Source organism: Gymnogyps californianus, chromosome 14, assembly GCF_018139145.2.
Source record: "Gymnogyps californianus isolate 813 chromosome 14, ASM1813914v2, whole genome shotgun sequence".
NCBI lineage: Eukaryota > Metazoa > Chordata > Aves > Accipitriformes > Cathartidae > Gymnogyps > Gymnogyps californianus.
The window spans coordinates 20,553,305-20,577,180 of NC_059484.1; the positions used below are offsets into that span (position 1 = coordinate 20,553,305).

General features: G+C 51.0%; 1 protein-coding gene across 1 annotated transcript in view; it reads left to right on the forward strand.

Annotated features, from left to right (window-relative positions):
- Positions 1–23,876, forward strand: part of ARHGAP26 (Rho GTPase activating protein 26) — a 157,051-nt gene that overhangs the window by 48,430 nt on the left and 84,745 nt on the right. The window contains 1 exon segment of the mRNA XM_050905360.1: positions 20,699–20,735. Coding sequence (XP_050761317.1) covers positions 20,699–20,735 — 37 coding nt within the window.

Below are 23,876 nucleotides of genomic sequence, written 5' to 3' on the forward strand. Positions count from 1 at the left end.
CGTAGCCTGGGGCAGACTGCTGCGAAGCAGGCTGTCACGCAGCGCCTGCCAGCCGGTGCGAGAGCTGTATCCGTGGGGCAGCTCGCGCCTTCTGCCAAGAGAATAGTTTAATCCCTTGGTTAAATATTTGAGGTAATACTGTATCTCCTGTGCTTGGATTGCTTGAAGGTGCGGTGGAAAGGAGGAGGGTAGGCTTGGCCAGCACAAACACGCTGCTGTGCTGTGCTGAAAGGAAAACATGGCAAAAAGAGCAGTGGAAGAAAATACGCTGTAGATTTCCAGGGCTTTTTGAATCCTGCAACTCATCTGGCAGCCGTTTCTGGGTCTTGTAGGGAATTGCAGATTTCGTGTGAGCGGAGGAGTGTAGCCCCTGTTCCCCGTACTCAACGATAGCCTCCTCGCTGCTGTGTTTGCTCCTGCCGTGCCAAAGCTGCACAGGCTTCCTCACCTCTGGAAGGGATTATGGAGGTTTCAGAAAAATCATAGTTGTTGGTTTTTTGTTTTTTAATGCATATGCAAACTTTACTGCCAAGCTTGAAGAGCTTTGACTGGTTCTGACTGGGTTCCCTCGGAGGAGTGCTGGTGCGGGCGCTGTGCGTTGGCGGCGCGGTCCTGCCTGCTTTCGGCGTGGCGGCCATCCAGCAATGAACAGCAAAGACAGCACCGCCGAGCAGCTTTTGTACGCAGAGCGAGACGAGACTGTGGGCCTCTGTGCCTCGGCGTGGCCAAAAGCGTAGCAGGATACGAAAAGAAACTTTGCGGATAGCTAGAGCAGCCAGGGCTGTTACGGGACAGCCCGTACGTTTTTGGAGTAGGTGTCTGTGCTTCTGGGCTTGAGTCAGGCTCTGGCAGTCGGAGGAGAGTACATGCGGAGAGCAGGGTGTCCCCTCCCAGCACAGCCCTGCTGCCACAGACCGGTACTGATTTGAGCAGATCCCCCCAAAATCCACGAAAAGGCCCTTGTTTGTCAGAAAAAAATGTTCATTAAAGCCAGGTGAGACGTGGATACACGCGGGCTGTTCAGTGAGTGCTGGAAAGCACGTGCTGGGCTTAGTCAAGCAACTTGCTTTTGAAACATGCAGTGGTTTGGAGGTCTGGAAGGCTATGTGTGTGAGGGTGCTGCTGTGTATTTCAGGTAAAGCATTTCATTGTGGATTGCAGCCAGGTCTCAGCCTGGAATCACAGATCCATTGGGTAACTCAGGCAGGATGGGACCTCGTGAGGTTTCTAGTCCAGCCTTCTGCTCACAGCAGATTACTCGGAGAATTATCCAGTTGGGTGCTGAAAACATCTGAGGAACGCGACTGCTCAGCCTCCTTGGGCTCCAGCTCTGCTGCTTGACCGTCCTCCTGGAGGAGAGTTTCTCCTGATACCCAGTCTGAACCTCCCCTGTTTCAATTTACGCCTATTGTCTCTTGTCCTCCTGCCGTGCACTGCTGTGAGGAGCCTGGCTCTGTTTTTCTGATGCCTTCCTCGTAGGAAGGGTGCCGTCAGGTCCCCACAAAGCTTCTCCTTCAAGCTGAATAAACCCCGCTCCCTCAAAGGGCATGTGCTGTGTAGCTTGGACCTACCTCTGATGGTCATCGCAGCTCTCTGCCACTCTGGTTTCCTCCCTGCAGCAAAATTGTGCTTCTGGGACAAAAATGCTCAGTTACACCTGCAGACGTACCATCTCCAAGAACAGGCATTGTGGGACGTGCAGGCAGAGAGGCAAAAAAGGCCAGAATGTGTGTTGTGTGCGCAGGACAGCCTCTGCTCCCTTTTTCTATCATGTGTTGAAAAGGGACCCTTGTTTGGGAGAGCCAGCCGGCTCCTCTACCTTGGCTCTTGACCTGGGTGGCCCTGCCCTGGGGCAGCTTTAGTGGGAAGACACTGGAGTGTAAGGCGTACCAGCCTCTCCGGCTCCGGCGTGCAAGCTGTCTTGTTCTCTCCTAAATTAATCCCTACCTTGATTCCGGTGGCACCTGGAGGCAGGATAATATTTTCAATTTCTTCAGAAACAAAATGTGCATTCTTGCTCCTAGTCCGAATCAAGCCTCGTCCTCCTTCAGCCTGCTCACCTACTTCCCACTGCCTCACCTCCACTGGGAGCTGTTGCCGCAAGGATGCAAAACCCAGTCACCTGCAATGGGAGCTGCATGAATACGGTTATCCGGTTGCATTTTGACCTGCTGATGTTACCTGGATTTGGCACAACAGCAGAGCCAGTGTGTTAAGATCGGGTTGCAGAAGTGCAGCCAGAGATTTTGCATGCTTGTGAAGTGCTATACATGTGAAAGGTGCTATGAAGTAACCAGTGCAGGACTGCCTGGATTATCCTGTTTCAGAATCTGGTTATGTGAACTCCTTCAAAAACACACAGGTCTCCGTGCTGCCGCCTGCATATTTCTATTCTTCCCTATCGTGCTCATCAGCTTAGGGTAGCTTGCTCATCCAGCACGTCAAGGATTGTTGCTGCGCATTAATGCAATACCTCATGGCACTTAAATGCTAATGGCGTTTAAACCTGGCCTTCCAGGTGTGGTGTGGGAGCCATGGGAATGAAGCCTGTATGGAAATGGATCCAAGAGGCGTTTCACTGATGAAGATGGTGCGTGTTGATAGACAAGGTAGCTCCTTGTCCTCAGTTATCCTCCTCAATCCATCAAAAGTGGAGTTGTTGGTCTGTTCTGTTTGGGTTCTTACCTTGCAACACCAGGGTGTGGGATGTTACCTACTCGGCAGAGATCTCCTTGAGCAAGAGACAAGGATTTAACCTTTGGAATCCTAGAAATATCCATTCTATGCTTTGACTGTATTTTTGTAAGGAAAAAACCCCTACTGGAAAGAATGTCTGGTTTTCCTTTGATTTGAATCTTGAGTGTGGGAAAGATTGGCACAGTGGGGACAGTAATTCCATGTGCAAATTGAGGCTGTGGAGAGATTAAAGTGGACTGGAGTTTGTTTCTTAATTATAATTAAAAAACTAAAACCAAATGTTGTATTACATTTTAGTAAGATCTAAACATAGAATGTGGGCTGCATTAGCCAAGACATTTGTCACAACTTGAAAAGATTTATTATATATCTTACAGTCATAGCAGTCTCCAGATAGCTATCATCGGTCTGTTAACTCTTACCACTTGTTATTAATTTGGCTAAAACCCCTGTGTTGACTTTGGGTTTTCTTTTATGTTACAGAGGCTGGAAATAGGAGAAAATACTGACTCCGTAACAGAGCAGTTGCGCTCATTTTTGTTAGGATATTCAGGATAAGTTTCCTATGGTTTTTCTCCTCTGGTGATGCAGTTTGCAAATGTATATGGTGGAGGCCAGAGTGATTCTGAAACTTCGTTGGAGCCTAAGTCAAGGATAAAAGCTGTGTTGGCTCATAGCGGTGGCTGTGGTAGGCTGTAGGATTAAGAGGCGCAAATTAGGCTGTTTGCTTTGTGGCAAAGAACTGAACAAGATAAGCATTTTAGTAAGGTTGTGGCTTTGCTTGTCAAGTCTGCAGCGAGCATGCCAGCCAAAAGAGAGATGTTGGTGTCAGCGGTTCCTGCTGTTACCTTCCGAGCAGGTCGGTAATCTTAGAAATCATTCTCACATCAGTGAGGGCAGAAGTGGGGTACTGGGTTTGAAGTGTTTGGGACATGAAAACGTTTCTCCAGGAAAGTAAGCCTTGCAATGTAAGGGTACGTAGAGGGTTAAGGATATGAAACATGTTAGATCATATCCCTGTTGAGCTGTATTAATCCGTTGTTGATAACCTTGAGTGGTGATGGAGAAGTTAGTGTTAAATGGCAAATGCAACAGGCTGTGATCCTGTCAGAGGAAATAAGACATGGATGGGATCTGAGCAATGCTGTTCTGGCACTCGCATCATGCTGCCCTTTGCTCAATTGGTTTTGTTTTTCTTTTTTGTTCTTTAAAGCAATACAAGTCTATAAAAATACGGCCAGCATTTCGTATCAGAGTTGGTTTTGTTAGTGCTGTACAGCTGAGTGCACCACAGGCTGGGGACAAGCAGTCGGTCTCATGCCCTTGCAGGGGAGGGAGGAAGGACTCTGAAATGGAGACACATCAGCAGTGCTTTCTCCTTTCCTTCTGCTCCCCTTACCCTCTCTTCAGTTCTTTAACATAATCTGCAAGTTTGCAAAGGCAGGAACAAAGCTCAAGGTCCCTTGCATGCTTCAGGAAGCTCGAGGCCGGTCACTGAATGGAAAGGCAGCATGGCAGAAGCTGGCGGGTTTTGTCCTGGGACCTCCCAGGGGTCGGACCTGTTGTACTGGAAGGGCCCTGTTCCTCTTGGCACTCGTGTGTCGTAGTCCTTATGGGATGAAGCCCCATCCTCTGGAAAGCAGATAACGTTTCTGCTCCCATTCTGGAAGGCAATTCCAGGACCTCACCGCTCTGATGTCTAGAAACCTTCCCAGGGTTTCCCACCCACCCAGGTTTAGTCATGCCTGCTCCTCCACGTGAGGCCACTGGGCTGCACGGCCATTGAGCCACGTGAAGCTGAGGGCTGTGGGGGACAGTCGAATGGTAGCGCCTGTGAACCTGCACAAGAACTTGGAGCCTCTCCACGGTGGTGGGGGGTCTGATACTGCCTCATTTTGCAGGGTGCCGAGGGCTCTTGCTTGCAGCCAGCAGGAGCTCGGGCGATCAGACGTATCATGGTGGGCGTGAAGGACTCGATTCCCTTTCTGCAGCCGCCTCGGGGCTCCTGGCCACGACCCAGCTCAGTGGAGCCCAGCTCCTTCTTGGTTCCACAGCTGTGAGGGCCACCCTGCCTCGCTGGGGCTGTGGTGGCCGCCCTGGCACTGGGTGACTGGGTGATGTTGCATCTCGGGTGTTTGGCGTCACCTCCGCACCACGTTGGGAGCGGAGGTCGGGCTCGCCATGCTCGTCCCCCAGCGCCGTGGGCGTGTGGGCAGCACAAAATGGAGCAGGGCGGCGTGGGAGGAGGCCGTACGGCCGCTCTCCACTAGATGGCAAGCTGAGACCAGCCTGCTCATTGCACTTGTGCCCCGGCGGGGCTAGGCTAGCCCCCCTGTGCCCCCAGGGGCTTTGTGGGGTGCCGGGGCTGCCCTCGCCCACCTGCCCCGGGGGGCTGCGGGTTTGGGGGAGCGACATGCCCCCCGGCGCTGGGCTGCCCGTGCCTGTCACCCGGCTCCTGTGCTCAGCCGGAGCCGTTTGTGCTGCACAGCGTGGGGAAAGTGCTCACTTCCCAGTTTTGTCCCCAAAACCCGGCACAGCCCCAGAGTAGAGCCGCTTCCCTCCTCTGTTCCTCTGTCTTCCTTCTCCTGCTGCCCCAAAACGAGCAACTTGATAATTTTGGGGACAGGCAGTGTTTAATCACGGTAAACTGAGGGGAGGTGAGCGCAGACCTTCAAAACTTGTAAGGTCTCTTGGCTTCTCCCTCCCTCCCTCCCTTCCCAGCCATGGGGGTCCTTCCCCGCTCCCTGTCCCTCCGTGGCCTCCAGGCCTGAGGCTGGGCGTTTCTGTGGCAACCATGGCCACCATCTCGTGTCACTCCGGTTTGGGCCTGGGGTCCTGGGGCCCTTCCTGGGGTCCCTGCGGCGGATGCTGGGGTGCCCTGCTGTGGTGGGGCCTTCTCCCTCCTCAGAACCGGCCGGCGGTGGTGGTTGATTCGGTTTGGTGAAAGCAACAGAAGCGAAATAGCCGGCAGCGTGGCTGCAGGTCAGCAGCTCTTCCATCCCACCGCCGGCCTGGCGACCGCGGGGCAGGAGCCTTCCCTGTGGCGTTTCCCGCCTCGGGGTCTCCAGCGTTTCCTCCGCATGGGCGGCGCGGCGCCGGGTGCGGCGGCCCTTCAGCAGCTCCGGCCGTGCACCGCCGAGGCCGACGGCGGTGGGATGACGCCCACCAGCGCAGCGTGCCAGGAAACGCCTCTGAAGCTCCCACCGCCGTGGTCCTGGTCCCGGCCCCTCGGCCGCGTTCCCCGCCTGACAGCTGTTCGGTGGTGCTGGAGCTCGTTCGGCATTGCTGCTCTGGAAATGTAGTGTTGTGTTTTTGTAGCAAACCCCAGCGTAACAACAAAGCCCAGCCTTGCATTCCTGTCCAACACGCAGCACCCTCGCCTCCCGCCTCCTCCTCGGATATTGCTTCTGGGAATTCTTTCTGAAATTGTTTTTCATTTTCCTTGTCTAATTATACAAAATGGTGAGAGATTAATTTCCCAGTGGAAACGATGTCTTTTGAACTCAATCCAGTGCTTTCAACCTCGGCATTCCTGTCATTTTGGCTCATTCAAAAAATAAATTAACTTGAAGGACTTCGGTCCCAACACCCGCGCTGCCACGGGGGGACGGTTGGGCACCAGCTGCACGCCTTCCCAACCTTCTCGTATCGCGCCGGGACTCGCTGGGAGCTGTAGATCTGCTTTATCGTTTTAATTCATTTCATCTCCGACTCCTCGGAGGTCACTTTCTTCTTCTGCATTGGTTTTGGTACTGCACTCATTGCCTCTGTAGCTAAGTGTTTCCAGCAGAGCTTGAAAAACCCTCTTTGATGGAGACGGGGACCAGCAATTTGTGCTTAGGGTGCAGTATTTACAGCTGCTGCCGCAGCAGCATCAGGCAGGACTCGGGGACCAACCACTTTGGTTACTGATAATGTCAGCAGCGCTTTTCTCTGAGGGCACTGTCTGTAAATTGGTAGTCACCGAGAAAGTGAATTATTAGAGACAGTAGAAAAATCTTCACCCAGAACATCTTTGACTACAGATGGTGGTCGTTGGCTGTGTTCTCTTTGCATGGGAGAGCCTGTGGGTGAGAAGTCGGAGTGATCATCGTGTTTGCTCTTCTGGTGCTCTCCAGGGTTTGGTTCGTGTCTGTCTCTTCAGCTTGTTTCCTCGCAGCCTTTTCCATGCTGATCTTTTTACCCTCTCGATCCCACAGACGTGTGTTTCTGTGGGCTTTCCAGAGAAAGAGGGTTATTTGTGTATGCTTTATCTTGCAGTTTTTTCATGGCCTTCGTCCTGTCTGGGTTTGTTTGCTTGTGGCAAATTCTTTCTTTCTGTTCTGTTTTCCATGACCTGACTCATTCCAGTTGCTGCTTCGCCATCTCCCTGTCTCTCTCTCTTTGCTGAACAGAACATTTTTTTCCCAACTCTGCCCCCTCTCAATCTCTAAGTTTCTATCGTTTGCTTTTTCTCTTCGCCTCTAATCTGCCCCCCGACCCAGACAACCTAGTGAACTTTCCCTGAACCGAAGCTGCGGTCTTGCCCGTGCTCTCGCACCGCCTGGGAGCATCTGAACGGCCTCCGAGAGCAGCAGCTCTGTCTCGGTGGAGGTACATCATGTGCAGCTGCAGTGATGGTGAGCCCCGCTGCCGGCTTGGTGGCAAAACCTGGCCCAGTGGAGTTCCTGCTTGGCTTTTTTGCATCCCACGGTTCAAGATTTTTGCCCAGAACAGTTCTTTGTCCTTTTTGGGGACAAGGTGGTAGAAGAGGATCCTCAGAGAATCAGCCTGAGCTTTCAGACCGAATGATAATTTGTCATGTTCCATGTTAGTTTTTGTTCACATGCTCTTAGCGCTGTTCCCTTCTCCCTCTCCTGTTTTGTAACCTATTTTAAGCCTATAATAGTAGTAACTTTGTGTTGAGTTTATAAGCTTTTATTTTGTTTCTAAAGCACTTAAGCCAGTGAGGTCCTAAGCCTTGACTTCAGGCTTTTATTTATGGTTCCAGCAAATGCTGCTTCAGTGGTTGATAGCTTACCCAGCCAGAACCCCTGCTGCTTCAGGCTGACAGTTTTTTGTCCTTTGCTTAAGAAGCTGTTTGGATCATAAAGAGAAAAACACTGAGAGAAGCATTCTAGGTCATCTTAAAAAGAGAAAAGAGCCCTCTGGACTGCTTTTACACATCTACAAGTGCCGTCCCACCCACTTTCAGAAAGTTTGTGACCTCTTCTCTTGCTTCTAGCTCTGTTGTTGGGGTCATCCAGGAGCAGAGCAGTGGCTCCTGTCTCTGGCTTTCATCTCTTGTGCATGAATGCCTCGTCATTTCTTAAATGCATTCTTCGCTGTAGCCAGCTTTGCCACGGCACTCTTCGTTGTGGTCTGTGCTGCACAAATTGGCTATGAAAGTTGGGCTTTACTTGGAGACTAGGATGGTTGGTCCCATGACACGAGGTGGGTTTCACTCTCCGTTTCGGAGAAGATGTTGGTTCTGCTGGGGAAGCGTTGACAGCTGCCTGTCTCCTCTCGTATTATCTTGCTGCTGATACCCACCGAGGCAAACTCGCAGAGGAGTGAGGGCTGGGGATTTGAGCGTAGGTGCGGTCACAGATCCACGGGACGTCATACAACACGCATCTCTTGTGTGGGACGCCCACCGACTCTGCTGCAGCATGTGTTTCTCTTTTACTTTGGTTCGGGCCAGGAGGTGAGCGTGGTGGTGAGAGGTGATTTGAGTTTGCAGAGTCTCTGGGGAAAGATGGTTAATCGAACTTGAATTGCAGCGTGCTGGCGACGAGTGCAGTGTGTGTGCGAACAGGATAGATCAGCTGACGTGCAGCAACTTGTTTGTAAGTCTGGGCCTGGACAGGCAAACCAGCCTAAGAAAAGGTTGCAGAGTGGTTGCATCAAGTGATTTCGTTACACTGCTTTGGTGTGAACCCAGCTGTCCACCCTCCAGCTGCATCTGTCCAGCTGTGCTGGCAGCCTCTGTGGGGAGGCACAAAGCACTCGATTGGAATGAAAGACCAAAGAGAGTATGTTCGCTTTCCTTTTCTCTCTGCTCTTATATCATCTCTGCAGATATTTGAGTAGACAATTCAAGAAACATGTAGAAATTCAGGGAATAGCTCCATGTTAGTAGAACAAACTTCTCTGCCAATTTGAATAGACTATTAGAGTATTTTTTCTACTCTAAATTAAAAAATTAAAGTGGTTCCTTGTACAATCAGTTGCAAAACAAGCCTCTTTCTTTGTTTCCTACTTTGTTGGTCCTTGCATTTCATTTTAAGCAGTGATTTACTCTCCTGCTGTCAGTCCCACCATGGTCCCTGACCCAGGCTTTTTCCTTCTCCTAGCTGCAGCATCAGAAGAAAGTCTGCCCTTTGAAACTCCAAACATTTGAATCATCTTATTTCTGTACTTCTGGTCTCTCTCCCGTGCCACCCTCGGTTTGCCATTCCTGGCAGACCCCCTGCAGCGCCGTGTCCGTGCGGAGCCGGGGAGCTGGGCTGGGCTCTGGCAGGAGCAGGCAGGCTGCGGGCACAGCGCTGCCGAGAAAGGCAGCTTCTGTGCCGGGCTCGGGCTGCAGCAGCGTGCAGCGTGGACGTACCCTACGCCGTCTCTCAACCAGCGTTTGTTGGATGCCACGTGGTAGAAACGCTCCTCGTGAGTGCTGTGCGTGCTCATGGTGCTGTGTACATGCTGGGGGTGAGTAGTTTCCCAGGGAGGTTATTAGCATTGTGGAATTTCAGGGCGAAGGGGCAATGCGAGCCCTGCGCTGCGTCCCAGGGCTGGTCCAGGAAACCACCTCTGCAGCCGCCCGGGGCTTGTGGAGGTCTCCCTGGGTGCGGAGAGCAGGGTTGGCGTGGGTGGGATCGTGGTCCCCTTTCTGCTGACTTTCCCAGAGCCTTGGGGTCCCCGCAATGGTCTGTGCTGCTGGCACACCTGGCCCCACAGCCGACCCAGCGTGTCCCCCACGAGCGGCTGTGCAAACTGAGGATTAAAAGTGGTCTCGCCTCAAAGATGTTACAGTCTTGGCGTAAAACCACCAGCCATTGTTCAGAACAACTGGGCAGTGTAAAACCTCTTTTCACAGAGGAGGAACGCGAGGCATGTCTGTGTTACAGTTATTTTAAAAATAAAGATGACACTGTCATTTAAAATTAGGTTGGTTTTGATGTGTTCAGGCTCCTTGTTCGTCAGTAGACGTTGAAAGAAGGAAGGGCGTGTGTGCTTGCAGGAGAGAGGGAGAGCGAGAAGCTGGCTGGACTCCAGCGCAGATAGCTGGCGGAGGAGGATGTGCAAGTTGTTGCTCAAGCATCCTAGAAAACTTACGGGAAGCTGTTGAACTAGTAGAAGTTTTCACTTTTAATCAGTAACTTGAGTGATCTGAACATATCTACTCCGCTGGACTTGCTTAAAAATGCTGCTCTGTGAAACTTTAAGCGCTTTAGTTATTCCAAAAATGTATTTTTCTAAACCAGTTGACCTTTAGTTACATTATTCTAGAGACTGCTGTATATCGAACATGCTTTGTTCCCCGTCGCTTCCGCTACCTCCTTGTTTTTTACCCCAAAGTAGCTGCTGCTTGATTTCCTTTTAACATTTAGACATGGTAGGTTGATAGCTTGACCCAGGTAATTTTTTTCCTTAGGTGACAAACCCGGCGGGTTATATAACTGCGCTGAGCTAAGCAGTCCAGATGGCTGGCGGGTAGCCCGGTCGGCTTCGGCTTTGGAGGCTCTTGGGAATGCCTGCACTTGTAATAAAACGTGGGCTTGTTTTTAATTAGAACCATCATTTAGTTCAGCTTGGAGAGACAGAAGAGCAAGACCCGTGTAGAGGATTCACGCCCCCAGATGCTTTACTTTTGATAGATACTCTTTTTTCTTTTAATCAGGCTCAGGCATCGGTGTAAGGTCTGAGCTGAAATTTATGTTGGAAGGAAGGAGGGGGAGAGAGAAAGAGGGAAGCGAGGTGGGGGGGTGGCTCCGACTGCAAGGCATTAGTTCAGCGCTGAACAGTAGGTTGGGAGGGAAGGAAGGAAGGAAGGAACTGCCAGGGACCCTGGGCCACCCTCTTCCAAATGAACAGCCCTCGTTTGAATGACATAAACCAGCATTTCACAGCGGGTTTCTGCTGCCCTGCCAAGTCTTTCACTTGGGAAGCAAAGCATATTTTTTCCTCCCCTCCCCCTGCAGGGAGGTTTGCAGGGATGTGGGCTGGGAAAGATCTTACTCCTATCTATATCGTTCTGGCTCAGAGAGCAAGGAAGGTTATTTCTAGCCACAACACAGTGTAGTCTAGCTCTGAAGATCCTGCTTGTAGTATGAAAACCTGGCTCTCGGTCAAAAATAGAATGGGGTTGATAAGGCAGAGCCAGAAACAAGGGCTGATTTCATCAAGGTTGCCAGGTGTCCTGCTTTTAACAAGGAAATATGCTTTTTTGTACATGAGCCTTCCTGCTCTGTGCTTTGCTGGCATCCTGCTACTGGACTGTGTCCCAACATAGCAGCTCTGCAATGGTGTGCCAAGCTTGCTTGGGCGTCAGGTGCAGAGGATCCTGCCTGGCGTGGTATGGACCTGTGCCGATCTCGCTCTTTTCTTTTTCTCTTTCTTCCTTCTTTCCTTCCTTCCTCTTTCCCCCTTTGCTGTTGCTGCAGGGGGCAGGGTATACGATGTCCTGCCCTCCCCAGGCATGCCTATACCATCTCGTGAAGGGAGCCCCAGGTGCCCGGAGGCTCTGGCCCAGCTCTGGGCATTCCTGTGCACGCCGCGGAAGATGGCTCTCTGCAGAGATGGGGCTGAGTAGTGTGGTGGGAACCTGCAGCCAGGCGAATAGTCCCTGCCTTTCAGGGGCGTCGTGGTGTTGTACCTAATCACGTACAGCTCTGGGCGTCAGCAGGCAGATTTTGGGCACAGCAGCAGGGGTGGAGAGGTGCTCCCTGTCTCCGAGGGCCGGAGCTGGCTCAAGGTGTGCCCCCATGCACTCTTTGATCCACGTCTGGGCAGCTATGGGAAGTGGGAAGCCTACCTGCCTCTCCATCCTCGACTGTTCATTCTCTGTTTCTCTGGTGCTGGACCAAATGTTTGTGTGCCCACGCTGTGAACCTGATCTGGCTGCAGACTGTCAAGTCATAATACTACTAATAACTGGCTTGCTAGATTAATTTTTGGCTGGATCAGATGCCCTGTGCAGCTGTGTAGGTGCTAACGCTGTCTTTACTAGCAGCAGCGGGACAGCGTGGCTGTGAGCGTGCGGAGGGTGAGATGGTTCCCTTCAGCTGCAGGGTGGTGTTAGATAAACCGAAGCCAGCTGTGAAACCACAGTGTCATGCTGCTGCCCACCGGAGCTGAGCAGGGCCACCACGACCTCCCGTGGAGATGCAGGCACGAGGATGCGGGGTATTTGGTGTGCTTTGCGGCTCTGGTACCTGCCAGTGTCCCTGCCTTCCTGTATGAGGGCAAGTGAAATGGCATGGCAGGAGCATCACTGTGACAGCAAGAGCAGCAAAACGATGCACAAAGTGTTCCTGGCGAGGGAAACACTCAGCCTGGGGAGTGCCATTTTTCCAGAGCAACTTCTGGGGCTCCCCGGGGCAAGCTGCCGTCCGTCTACAGGGCATCACCTTCTCCCCTCTTTCCTCCTGTGGTGTGCGAAAGCAAAGCAAAGGAGCCAGCTTCTCCGGCGTCGCTCCCAAGGGAAAGGTGCTCGTGGTCTGTGTGACCGAACGAGGGGAGGTAGGGAGGACTGTGGGCTGCCTGTCTTCATGAAGGCCAGTTCTAGCAATAACATGGAAAAGACAGAAATGCAGTAGTAGCCACATGAAAAGAAAAGTGAGCACTAACGTGCACGGCCAGAAGAAATGGATAACCCACAGACTGGTCTTTCTCAGAAGTCCCTGAAGGTGCTTGCATCCGACAGCAGTTTGAGGAAGTGAGGAGGTAACTCCTTATGGTCTTCGCATTCAGAGAAAATGTGCCACCCGTATATGCTAAAATTAGGCTTGGAAATGCTATTTTTTCACTTTATTTTTCTCTTGAATTGCTGTGGAAATAATGACGTATTTGGCAGTAAAAACAGTAGAAACAAAATAATGCCTTATTATCTTTTAAACTGAATGTGCTCAATAATTCACTGAAGTTTTGCTCTCTTGAAGTCACTTCTGGTTACCCAAGATCTCCATGCAAAACCCGTTCATCGTCATTTACAGCACCTTCCCTACAGCTCATCAGAGGGGATTTTTGTGTGCTGCCAAAGTTTTAAGTGAATGCAGGAGTTAGTCTTCTCTGGCCTTCTCCTAAGAGCACCTGAGCACTGTGCAACATCATCCTGAAGTGATTTTTGTCCAGGCATTGCAGGATAATTTTAATAAACCTTTTCCTTAATGGTTGCTGCTTCTCAGGCTTCCAACTCCTTGTGTAGGATTGGAAACGAATTCTCCAGGACTGATCTTGATGCGTTTCAGCTTCTGTTGTGCTCTGAAGCGGACGAGGACTTTAGGATCTGGACTGCGGGGAAACGATCAGGTGCATCGTTGGTGTCCAAGTGAGAAAGAGGTTAAGAGAAAAGACTTGTTCCAAGCGGATCTTCTGTTGTCCCTCTCATGTAGGGCAATTGAACGGGTAGGAAAAGGGATGTGCAAGAGTCCCAGCACGTGGTTATCGCTGCTGTGCTGAGCAAGCCCTCGTGCAGCGGCTGCTTTGCAGCTTCAGGGCGCTGCAGACACCACCCTGCCTAGCACCATCTGAGTCAATCTGAGTGGCTGGACTCCAGAGTGCATGCTGTTTTTCACCCCATTTTCCCTTTTCATTTACAAAAAGCTTGCAAAACACCCGTGTAAAATGTCTGTGCTCCTCCTGCCCATGTCTTCACAACCTGTCCTTGGGTGGCTGGCAAGCCAGTTGGACTACCAGTTCTGAGGGAATATAATGATTTCTATTTATACTCTTTTGGCTTGTGCGTCTTCTGAGCTGAAAGTTGAAAAACTCGTTCATGGTTGTTTTGAGGATTTCTGAATATGAATCACGAGGAAATTGCATAACACTGCAGCATTTCCTCCTATTGCTCAGGGCTTTACAAACACTGCGCTCCTCCAGGGAGACCAAGGAAATCTGGCAGGGCTGGCCCATTTTGACAGTAGTTTTAGTCTGAATGGAAAGTCTGGGTTGAAGGGTAGGTCCCAGCACTAGTAAAAGGAGCGTAAGGTGGAATCTTCCATGCCAAGGCGTGGACTAGGTGATTGAAATGGTGGGTTCCCTCTCAAATGGCGATCCCTCTGTCTGTGGCTGCAAAACAGGACTGCTGGCCCTGTTGCTGGTTAGGGCTTTCTATAAATCACTGCCACCTCCCACCTCTGAGAAGCTAGACAATCCTTTCCTCCAGATTTTAGCTATTTGGGCAGAATTTCATGCTGATGTTGGAACCTGAAAGATTGTGGGAACTGTGCTGAACACTGTGCAACCTCCAAGAGATACAGCTTAGGTTGGGCCATTTTGAATTTTAAATAAAAAACTGCTTTGTATATGAAATGTAGTGTATTCATATAAAGGATGTGTGCACAGATAAAATTGCTGTATGAAAGCACAGTTAATTTATTGTGGAGGTTAATAGACATCATGGGCAGCCAGTGTGAACCCTGAAATGAGGAAATAAACATAAAATCATTCAACATCATCTTTCCCTAGTTCCCCTTCCAAACCCCAGCTACTTCCTTTTCCCACAATCCAGTTTCATCCCAAACAACCCACGTACCTGTTTGCTCTTTGCACGCTCACGTGTGCAATTTATTTAGGATCAGGTTGGAAAACTGATGGATTGGATTCTTCTTGGTTCATCTGTGCGCCGGCAGAAGATGGCATCAAGCTATGAACGGTGGCTGTAGAAGTATTTTAGGCTATGGATGGTGGCTATTGGAGGATTTTTGATTATGAAAATCCACAGCTTACGTTTCTATTCCCCACAGCTCCGGTGTAGGTATTTATATCTGGTAATGACAGAACTGAATTTTAGGGGGGGGACTGGAGTGGGTACAGCAGTCTGCATTACTTTTTCTGCCCATACTTTGGTCCACGTGATGTTGGAGACATGGATCGAGGAGAAAGCAATCAGCTGTGGCTGCGGGTAGGATGTAAGCGAGTTACCCTCCGGCTCGTCCCACCGGCACCAAGGGAGCAGGGCGGCTTGGCGTTGTTTCCTGGGCTGTCTGTTCTAGCTAGCACACCCTTGAATCATCTCTCTGAAACTGTTTCCTTTGCAAAACGTAGTGTATATTTGGTGAAATATTTCACCAGGAAGAATTAACTTGTTCCTTGATAAATTACCTGAAATATTGAGTTAATAATTGAGCATAGTGCAAGTGTTCTGGGGGGGATTTTAACTTTGCAGGAAAATTTCAAAATAATCATGAATTGCAATTTCTGTTGTGCTCTTATAAAATTTATGCTTCTGGATTACTTACAGATGTATCTCAGAATTTTTCAACAATAGGTCGTAAAGGCCTTGTTTTAAGCCTCCAAGTAGCAGTGATTCTGCAGAAATTAAGCAGCAGTAGCTTCCACTAAAAAAGGTACGATCTGGTTCTGTTCAGGATATTTGACCATCTACAGTATGAATTTAGAAAACTAAATTCAAGGCATCAAAGTCTGCAAATTTTGTACTAAGTTAATATATATTTTTTCTATACATATCACTTCTGAAACTTCCTAGTAAAGATATTTTGCCTCTGAAGATACAATCAAATGGGAATAATTAGTGAGAGCGTGATGTTAAAACGATTGCGGTGCTTCAGGGCAGGGATTCGTCTCCAAGTTAGTCACTAGCCCCAGTTTTGTGAGTTTTATAACTGAGCCTGTTCCCACACGCGGTACGTGGCACACGGGCCCTTCACCTCTCAGAAAACGCTTTCTTCTCTCAAATTTCCTACCCTTTGTCAGTGACTAATACTGAAAAGTGAAAGAAGCTTTTTACTTCATGAGAAGCTTTCTGGGTTTAGGTCTGTTTTCTCCGGAGTGTGTTAACAACAGGAAAATGGTGTGTGTGCATATACAAATACACGTATTTTATGGTGTTTTATCATCTGGCTCTACGCTGGGTAATGTGCACATCTGCAGAACTGCCTGTTCTCAGCAAACCTCTCACGTGCTGTCTGTTACATGCTGTTATCCTGCGAGGTGTAACCACGCTATCCCTTCACACTTAGGCTGGCACAAGCGTCAGAGCCCCGTGTCTCGGTGCTGCATCTCGCGCTGAGCCGGCACCCGGCGCTCACCCGCGCGGCCGTGCCGAGGCAGCCTGCAGCAAACCTTAGCGCAGGAATTGTGCACGGCCATGCAAGAGAGAGGATTTTGTGCCTTTCTCTTCAAATCTAACACTTGGCAGTTGTTTGGAAGAGGGTTTAGAAGAGATTTTCGAAGGCTGTGCGCTCCCAGCCCGGCGCTCCTCTCTCCCGGACAGACGTGGCCGCAGCCGCGGGTCTCGGTGCCGTGCATCCACCCTGAGCACGCCAGTCCCCCGCGTCCCAAGCCGCTGTGCAGCCTGTGCCCCCGATGATGCCCGTCTGTGTGCTGCAAGCAGTGAGCCTGGGGTAGGGCAGAGAGCATTGCCATGGAGATCTCGCAACTATTTCATGATGGTTTTGTCCTTTGTCGTACAAATCCTATGGGGAAATATTTTAGTCCTTTACACAACGAAGTGAGGTGTTTCCCCCTCTGCACGCTCACGTCCCCCAGACGTGCTGCCGTGCAGCCAGCGCGGGCAGGCAGCCCTGAACCTGGGGGAGACTCTTGCAGCCAAAGGCTTTGCGTGGTTGGCACACGGCGGTGGGATGGCTGCCTGGGCTGGATTCAAACGTGGCGAAGGAGAAACAGCTATGGTCGCCACTCTGGCTACATCTACAGACCGGTGCTTCTGCCCAAGGACTGTGGGCAGCCGTGGGCTCGGGCTGCCAGGTGGACCCGGGAGGTCAGGGGTGGCTTCACAGCTTCTGCTGGAAGAGCAGCTCTGTTCGGAGAGCTTCGAAGATCTTTGTTGTCTGAACATAGATCCAGCAACCCAATAGCTATGGGGGTTACTGGAGGTCTCCCCAGCTGTGCTGAGTTGTTCCATATGCTGAGTTTTTCTGTTCTGGACTGGGCTGCAGAGCTTGCTCACCAGAATCAGGCAGCTCAGAAAGCACGCTGTGCATGGGGAGTGCCAGGGAGCGTAGGGCCTCCATTGCCTCCATCCCTTGGCAGAAGTGACTGGATTTATAATTTTCTGTGGTGCTGTAACGATGAATTGACAGTGTAACAGCGTGGTGGAGTTACAAGGAGGATGGTGCAGGGGAAAGAAGCTCCTGTCTGAACAATCTGTAACTTTATTTTTGGCAGTAATTGATGGAGACTTGGGTATAATGAATAGTAAGAACCTCTTTAAAATTCAGCACCCTTTCGCAGGGAGGAAGGGTTGGTCCATCGGCTGACATGACTTGCATGTGAGGCTTAATCTTATAATGCATCCTTGTGCGTTAAGCCCTGCATATTATCGAAGCTGTTTTGGAAAGAGTGGAATATTAATATCCGTAAAGCCAAGCTGGGCAGGAATGACCTTTGCCGTGCCAAGACCTGAGGGGTCTCTGCGGACTGGGCCAGCCCAGCCTGGCTGCGCGAAGGGCACGTCTTTGACAGCGGGGCAGGTGATGGCCCTTAGGGCGCTGGAGGAGCTTCGCCCTTGGACCTGTTACACAGCAGACCTTTCTTCAAACTTGGAAACTTTCTCTTATCCTAAAAAATCTCTCTCTTCAAAAAGCTTGAGGCGGTATAGGGAAAGGATTTATTTTTAAAAGTAATGTTTTTCTTGGAAAAGGAAATGATATTACAGAATTGGGGCTTGGTTAAAACCCTGATGTTGTAGAGTGGTGTTAATGGATTAACACACTGACAATGGATAAAAGGTTTGTCCTTAATAATGGATGTAGGATGACAGTATCTCCTTGTTTTATGGTTGATAGTTGACCTCTGCATGAGATTTCCTTTTCGCTGTGTGCATACTTTGCAATTAACAGCATAAGCATATTGTGTTTCCTTTTCTGTCCTTTTCCCTTTTTCTAAAGAACAGTCGCTGATGATTAACAGCCTCTCTGTTGTTTCATATAACCAAACTGGAAGAGCGCATATGCAGGCAGACACATTTTTCCCTGTAGCTGATATGCTGTCCACCATAACTTGAGCTGCATGACTGGTCCTTTAGGCCTGGGCAGCAGAGGAAACCACTGCGAGGACAGCAGATAGCAAATCTGTGCTGGGAAGCATGTCAGGTGCCAGAGCAAGTGGCTGAAAGCTGGGTTGGCCCAGAAGAATTGGAAAATATTTTGGTGTCCCGAGCACAGGAGCTGGTGCGCGCTCAGCAAGGGCAGTGGCCGGGCTGGGACCGCAGCCCTGGGTGAAGCAGGGTGCTGAGTGGGTGGGCCTCTTGGGTAGTAACCCAGCTGTAACTGCAAAGCAAGGCTGTAAGAGCCGAGTCACCCTTTTATTGTATATAGTGTTAACCTATATGTCTGGGGTGAGCCAGGGCGGAGTGCAGGGCTTGAAGTCTGCGTGGGATCCCGAGGAAGGGCCATGTGTCTGCAAGCCTTTGAATAAGAGTTACCTCAAGCTGTGTCCCTGGTCGCTTCAATGAGTCCTCAACAGAGGTACTGAACTTGGAGAGAAAAACTTCTTTGGGGAAGGTTGACTCATGGCCAGGGCTACTAGGCAGCACCACTGGCGGAGGGGCCTGCTGTTGGTTTCCTTCCCTCTTTTCACTTATTTTATTTTCTTGATATAAACACTGTTCCTAGAGGAAAACTCACTTGCTGACTACAGCTGCTTTTGGTGCTGAATCATCCCCCAGCTTCCAGGTGTGGGATGGTAGACTTTCTCCTGCAAACAAAAATCTCTACTTTGTCTTGCGTTGCATAGCTAGGTGCCCTGGGAGGGGGAGAGGGAAGGTACTCCTTGGGAAATGTTCCAGGAAGAGTGGGAATTAGAGTCGAGGGGTCAGCCTCTGCCCAAACCCCCAGTTTTGAGCTGTGCCATTAGATTTGCACTTCCCTGAACGTGTGGTGGACCCAATGCAAGCTGTCCTGCTGCCCTCCGGCTGGTGCCAGCACAGCTGGCTGCAGCCATGCAGCGGATTGCATCGAGGGACAGGTCTCGGTTAAAGATAAACCGACAGGAGACAAATGAACAGCTTCATTTCATTCTTTAATGCTGACTAAGCTCTCTTGTTCAGCTCACCGCCCCGACTGGCACGTGCAGCCGGCGTGCGGGGTGAGAGCTGCTCGCGTCCGCTTTGCCACTGCAGAGGTGTCCGTGGAGCTGCAGCTTCGGTGGCTCTCCGCAAGGCTGACGCCGTGGCCGATAGGCAGGAGAGCACAGGAGCAGCCTGTGTTTTGATGACCTCCAAGGAAGGCATCTGTTTAAGTGGCTTAATGGTGATATTGCAGAAGTGCTATGTGACGCACAGCCTTTTTGTGGGTTTTTTTTTGCTATGGGTAATGGGGATATTGGGCTGGTGTTGGGGCACCCAGGGTGAGCACGGTGGCGAGGTCTACTGTGGTCACAGTGTGTGTGCCCGGCTGTCACTGGCACCGATCCTTTGAGGACATGATAGTGTCAGCTTCCCGGCCTCACGCTTCTGCTGGAGCTCTCGGGGGAAGTCCTGACAGCAGGGACCCCACTGGAAGCACACAGACCCTTGCACCCAAGGGCAGCTTCTGAATCTCTGTCCGTGGTGTTAATATCATTAATTGGGAGCCTGCGGTGGGAAAGGTCAAGAAACGCTTGCCTGCCTGATTGCAGATCAGAGCCTCTCCTCCCCCCCACTCCCCTCGGATGTGTTGGTTGTTGCTGCCTTGTGTGTTGCTATCAACATCGCCTTTGGAAACTTTCCTTCCCCGCTTGCTATTTCTGGAGGCAGCATGTGATTAAATCAGTTCCCCGTGCTTCGCTGCCGGTGGAAGGGGGCTCCCAGCTTTGTTCCCAGCAGAGGAAGGGTGTGCACGCTGCCGGCTTTCTTTAACAGCCTACACAGGCCTTTTTTCCTGTTTTAATGGATGCTGCCACGCTCAGCTCCAGCTTGTGATGCTGATGGAGTGCCGGGGTGTGTGTGTGTGTGTTTCTGTTGGGGCTCTGGGTTGACGAAGGATTATTTTAAAACATTTTGCTCTGTTGAGCTAGAGAAACACAACCTGTCTGAAGGCCGATCTTCTTACAGCTGCTGTTTTCATTACGCTAGGCTTTTAAATCGTCTTCAAACTGTGATTAAAACCTTCTGCCATTGTTTTTCCGCCTTTTATTGTATCCATTGAAACTTTACTTTAATCTAAAGTAGCCAAGCTGTAGTAGTGATTGGGACAAGAGGAAGAGCACCAGTATTTGAAGACAGGAGAGTCTTGGGATGAAGCCCCAGTGTTGGCTCAGAGGGTGGCTCTGTCACGGGCAGTGTTGGGTGCATTGCCTCATCCTTCTGCATTTCAGGTCCTCTCTGAATTAATGACATTTCTTTTCCTCTCTTACTCTTTGCCTGACTCGTTCATTCAGGCTGTAAGTACTTGTGAGTGAGGGTGGCTTCCTACTCATTGCCCAAGTTGCACCTACCAGATGTTACTGTAATGCCTGTAAGATGTAAAGGGAATTGTCTGCTTTGCTCTAAGTTTATATCCTTTATGTGCATCTTTGAGAAGAGCTTGAAGGAGAGGAATGCCCACCTTCGTTTTGTTTAAAAGCCCCTTTAGTTTCTGTTTCCACGTAGTCCGTCCCATTTGCATTCTCTCGTTTTAAGAACTGTCCTGGTTGTTACTTTAATACAACTCCAAAGATGTGGCAACCTGACGTTTTGAATGCAGAAGGCTGTGGTGGTCCTTGGGGACCGCGGTGCTGGGGGAGGTCGAGGCAGGTCCTCCTGACAGCTGTCACCAGTCAGGGTGACACCAGACATGTCAGCAGTCCCTTCCCAAGTGGAGCCAGGGTCTTCATAAGACTTTCTTCTTGTGTTTTCCAGGTCTACAACTCGAACAAGGACAACCAAAGCGAAGGCAGTAAGTATTTCCTTTCAAGCCAGACCCCTGAGAAAGTGGCTGTGCTGCGTGGTGTGCAGGCTTTGGTGTGTCAGCAGGAGAGGCTGAGCTGCTGGTGCTGGTGACATCGGGCTGTGCTGTGCTCCTGTGGGCCAGGGGTGCGGGATGACAGGGCTCGACGTGGGGACTGCAGCGTGGCCCCAGGCAGGAGCTGGATCCGGTACCCAGCAGGGAACAGGCACAGAAACTGGATGGTGGGACTTGGGGCCACAGAGAGCGGTGCTGAGCCGTTCCCTTGGCACTTCGGTGTGTGTCCCCTCCTGCCCGCCCCACACCCTGGTGTCCCCAGGCCGCAGCCGCAGGACATGGGGTGCTGGCATGCCTCGGGACCAGCTTCTTTTGCTTATTGGAGCCAACGGGTGTGGACAGCATCTTGGACCAACCATCTCTCCTTTCTGAACCAGAATCTGGAGGATGAAGGTGCCTTTTCCAAAGGGGAACTGGAGGAAAAATATAAAGAGTAGGGAGGTCCCGCCTAATCAGGATTGTCAACAAGAGCCCCTAAAAAAAAAAAAGCTGTTTTTATTGTAGTTCAGGCAATCAAAGACTTGAGTCAAGAAAGCACTTGTTTTTCTTCCTAGAGGAGTGGTTGCACCTGGTCCTGGCTCTTATGTCCTGTGTTTCAAAACCCTTAATTGAGCCATTTCCCAGTAGGTTTGAATTGCCATAATTGCAATACTCAAAACTCTGATCCCTTCCCTCCTTCCCCCAGAGTCATCGGTCACGCGGGAGCCCAGCCCAGGTTGATGGTTAGTAAATAGTTCATTTTTATGCTGCCTCAGACAGGGCATTTTCATCTTGAGTGGAAGCGTTTTTCTCACAATAAAAGGTGTAATTTGCAGATAATGTTCCTTGCACCCATTTTCAGCCCTTGCACAAAACAGTCTCTTCCTCCTCCTCTGCTCTCTCCGATGTGGCTTCTCCCTTCCCTGTTGGTCCTCCATGTCATCAGCTGCACATCCATCTTATCCTGTATGTATTCCTCTTGGCTTTGTGCGACCCGGATGATCCTCGCGAAGGTAAATGCTGTGCCTCACGCTCGTGAAGGACAGTATGGCTAATGCCCCAGCTGGGTATGAAGTCTGTGTAGAACAGCTCCATCTTTTCTCCATTTTACAGAGGGGCAAAATGAGTTTTTTGAGGCACAGAGAACAGGACTTGCTCAACTCTGTCCTACCCTGGCCATGAACTGTCACTGCTCTGCATGTTCCCTGCACACAACCTCTGGCTCTGCCAGGACAGTACGTGGGTGATTTGGCTCAAGAAACACGTTAAAATAACCATTTTCTAAACTTTGTTGAGGGGTTATGCAAAAGCAGGGAAAACATCAGGGATGGGGGTGGGAGGAAGGATTGGTGAAGTAATTACCGCTTCTGAAAGAAGTGCTTGTCAAACCGTGACCTTCCCATCTTACGTGCTGTCAGCCAGAAATCCTCGTGGGGCTGTGACTTAGGCTGGAGTCATCCTGCAAAGTAACAGCGGCTCTTTAGAGATGGTAAGAGCTCGAGTCAAGTGTGTCCATGACTTTCCCAGGGTTATTTGTATTGTCTACTCCCGGTCTTCAGCTTCCAAGCTTGCAACGGATCCCAGGTCGGGGCTCCTAAATGCCTCTTTAGGGTTTTCTTAGGTAAGAGCTGTCTGGGTGATGCTGCTCCACCCGGGCTCTTTGCTGCCAGGCTGTTCCTGCCTCCTGAGCCCCGGCTCCTGCCCGTGGTTACTTGTGCACAGCCTCACCGAGGGCCCGCGTTAGCAGACGTGTGGGCAGGACCAGGCTGGCCTCCAGGCAGCGTGGGGCCGCCTGTGGTGGCTGCTGCTGGCATATAAATAGATGATTTTCCTGGGCTTAATCTGAGACGGGTGTACGTGTCGGAGGGGAATGTCTCGCTCCGTCGGGCGCTGGGCTGGCGGGGTGATTCTCGGCCGGGAGGGTGGGCCGTGGCCCCGCGGCGCAGCCCGGCAGGACACGCTGCCCACGTGCCCGCTGCCCGGAACGGGCTGAGCGGTTCTGCTGACTGCTGCTGCTCTTTGGCCACGGCATGTGGGTGCGTTGCCTTGCCAGCCACTAGACACATCCCTAGCTGGATGCCCGTGTGGGGTGTGCTGGAGGCTGGTGGTTTTGAGGAGAAAGCCTGTTTGTCCCCAGGCTGGGGGCAGCTCCCGCGGTTGCCTCCCGTGTCGGTTCCCAGCCCGGCACTGGGCTGCCTGTGCCACTTTGGAAAGTTGTTTGTTTGTAGTGCTGGTAGTGACTGCAGCCCACGCGTCGGTCGCGCCTCTCCGAAGCAGCTCAGCGTTTGGCAAAGTGTAGCGAGACTTTGACAAAGACACCAAATACCAAGTTTCTCCCTGCGCGTCTTCACCAGACGAGCGCGAAGCTGGGGTTTAGTCAGCGGAGGAGGCTTTGGCAACGTTTCTTATCTTTTAGTACTCCTTCCATTTTGATGGTCCATCCTAAAAATGAGAACAATCCTCCTTGTCTGCTCTGTAGACTCTCCTCCCCCGGCTTTGGGGAGTGCGTTGGGACCCTTGGCTGAAGGCTGCTTACGTAGCAGCGCTTCTAAACCGTCTGCTGGCAGTTATTTTCACGTACGCCTCTGACTGGGGCTGCCACTGGTATGCTCAGACATCTGACTCTGCTTTAGCCCTCATTAAAACTATGTCTGTAGTGAACTGCTTGCCTCACCAGCTACACTTAAAATTGATTCGGAGACTGGCTTTTTGCCACGCAGCCCTTGATACAGGAGCTTCCTATAAGGGCTTGAAATGAGTGCAGTGATTGAGTGGAGTCTGGATGCAGTTCCTGACCCTGAAAACCTGCATACCTCTGCTTCCTGCCCGTGCTTATGTTAGTCTGAAAGAGACTCGCAGTGCTATGGTGAGGTCTGCTTTTTGGCCGCTATCTAATTTTGCAGATCTTTTGGGTTTTACATCCTGCTGTGTGGCCAGATGGCCATCGGCCTACAGGGTGATTTATCTTAATCTTCTTTGGGAGCTGGGAGGAACCAGTGCCGAGCGGTGGGGGTGAGCGGGTGTCCGTGAACATCTAGAGCCAGATGAATTTAGATGCACTAGTTTGCGAACCAGGAGGACTTGCCCTGCTCTGTG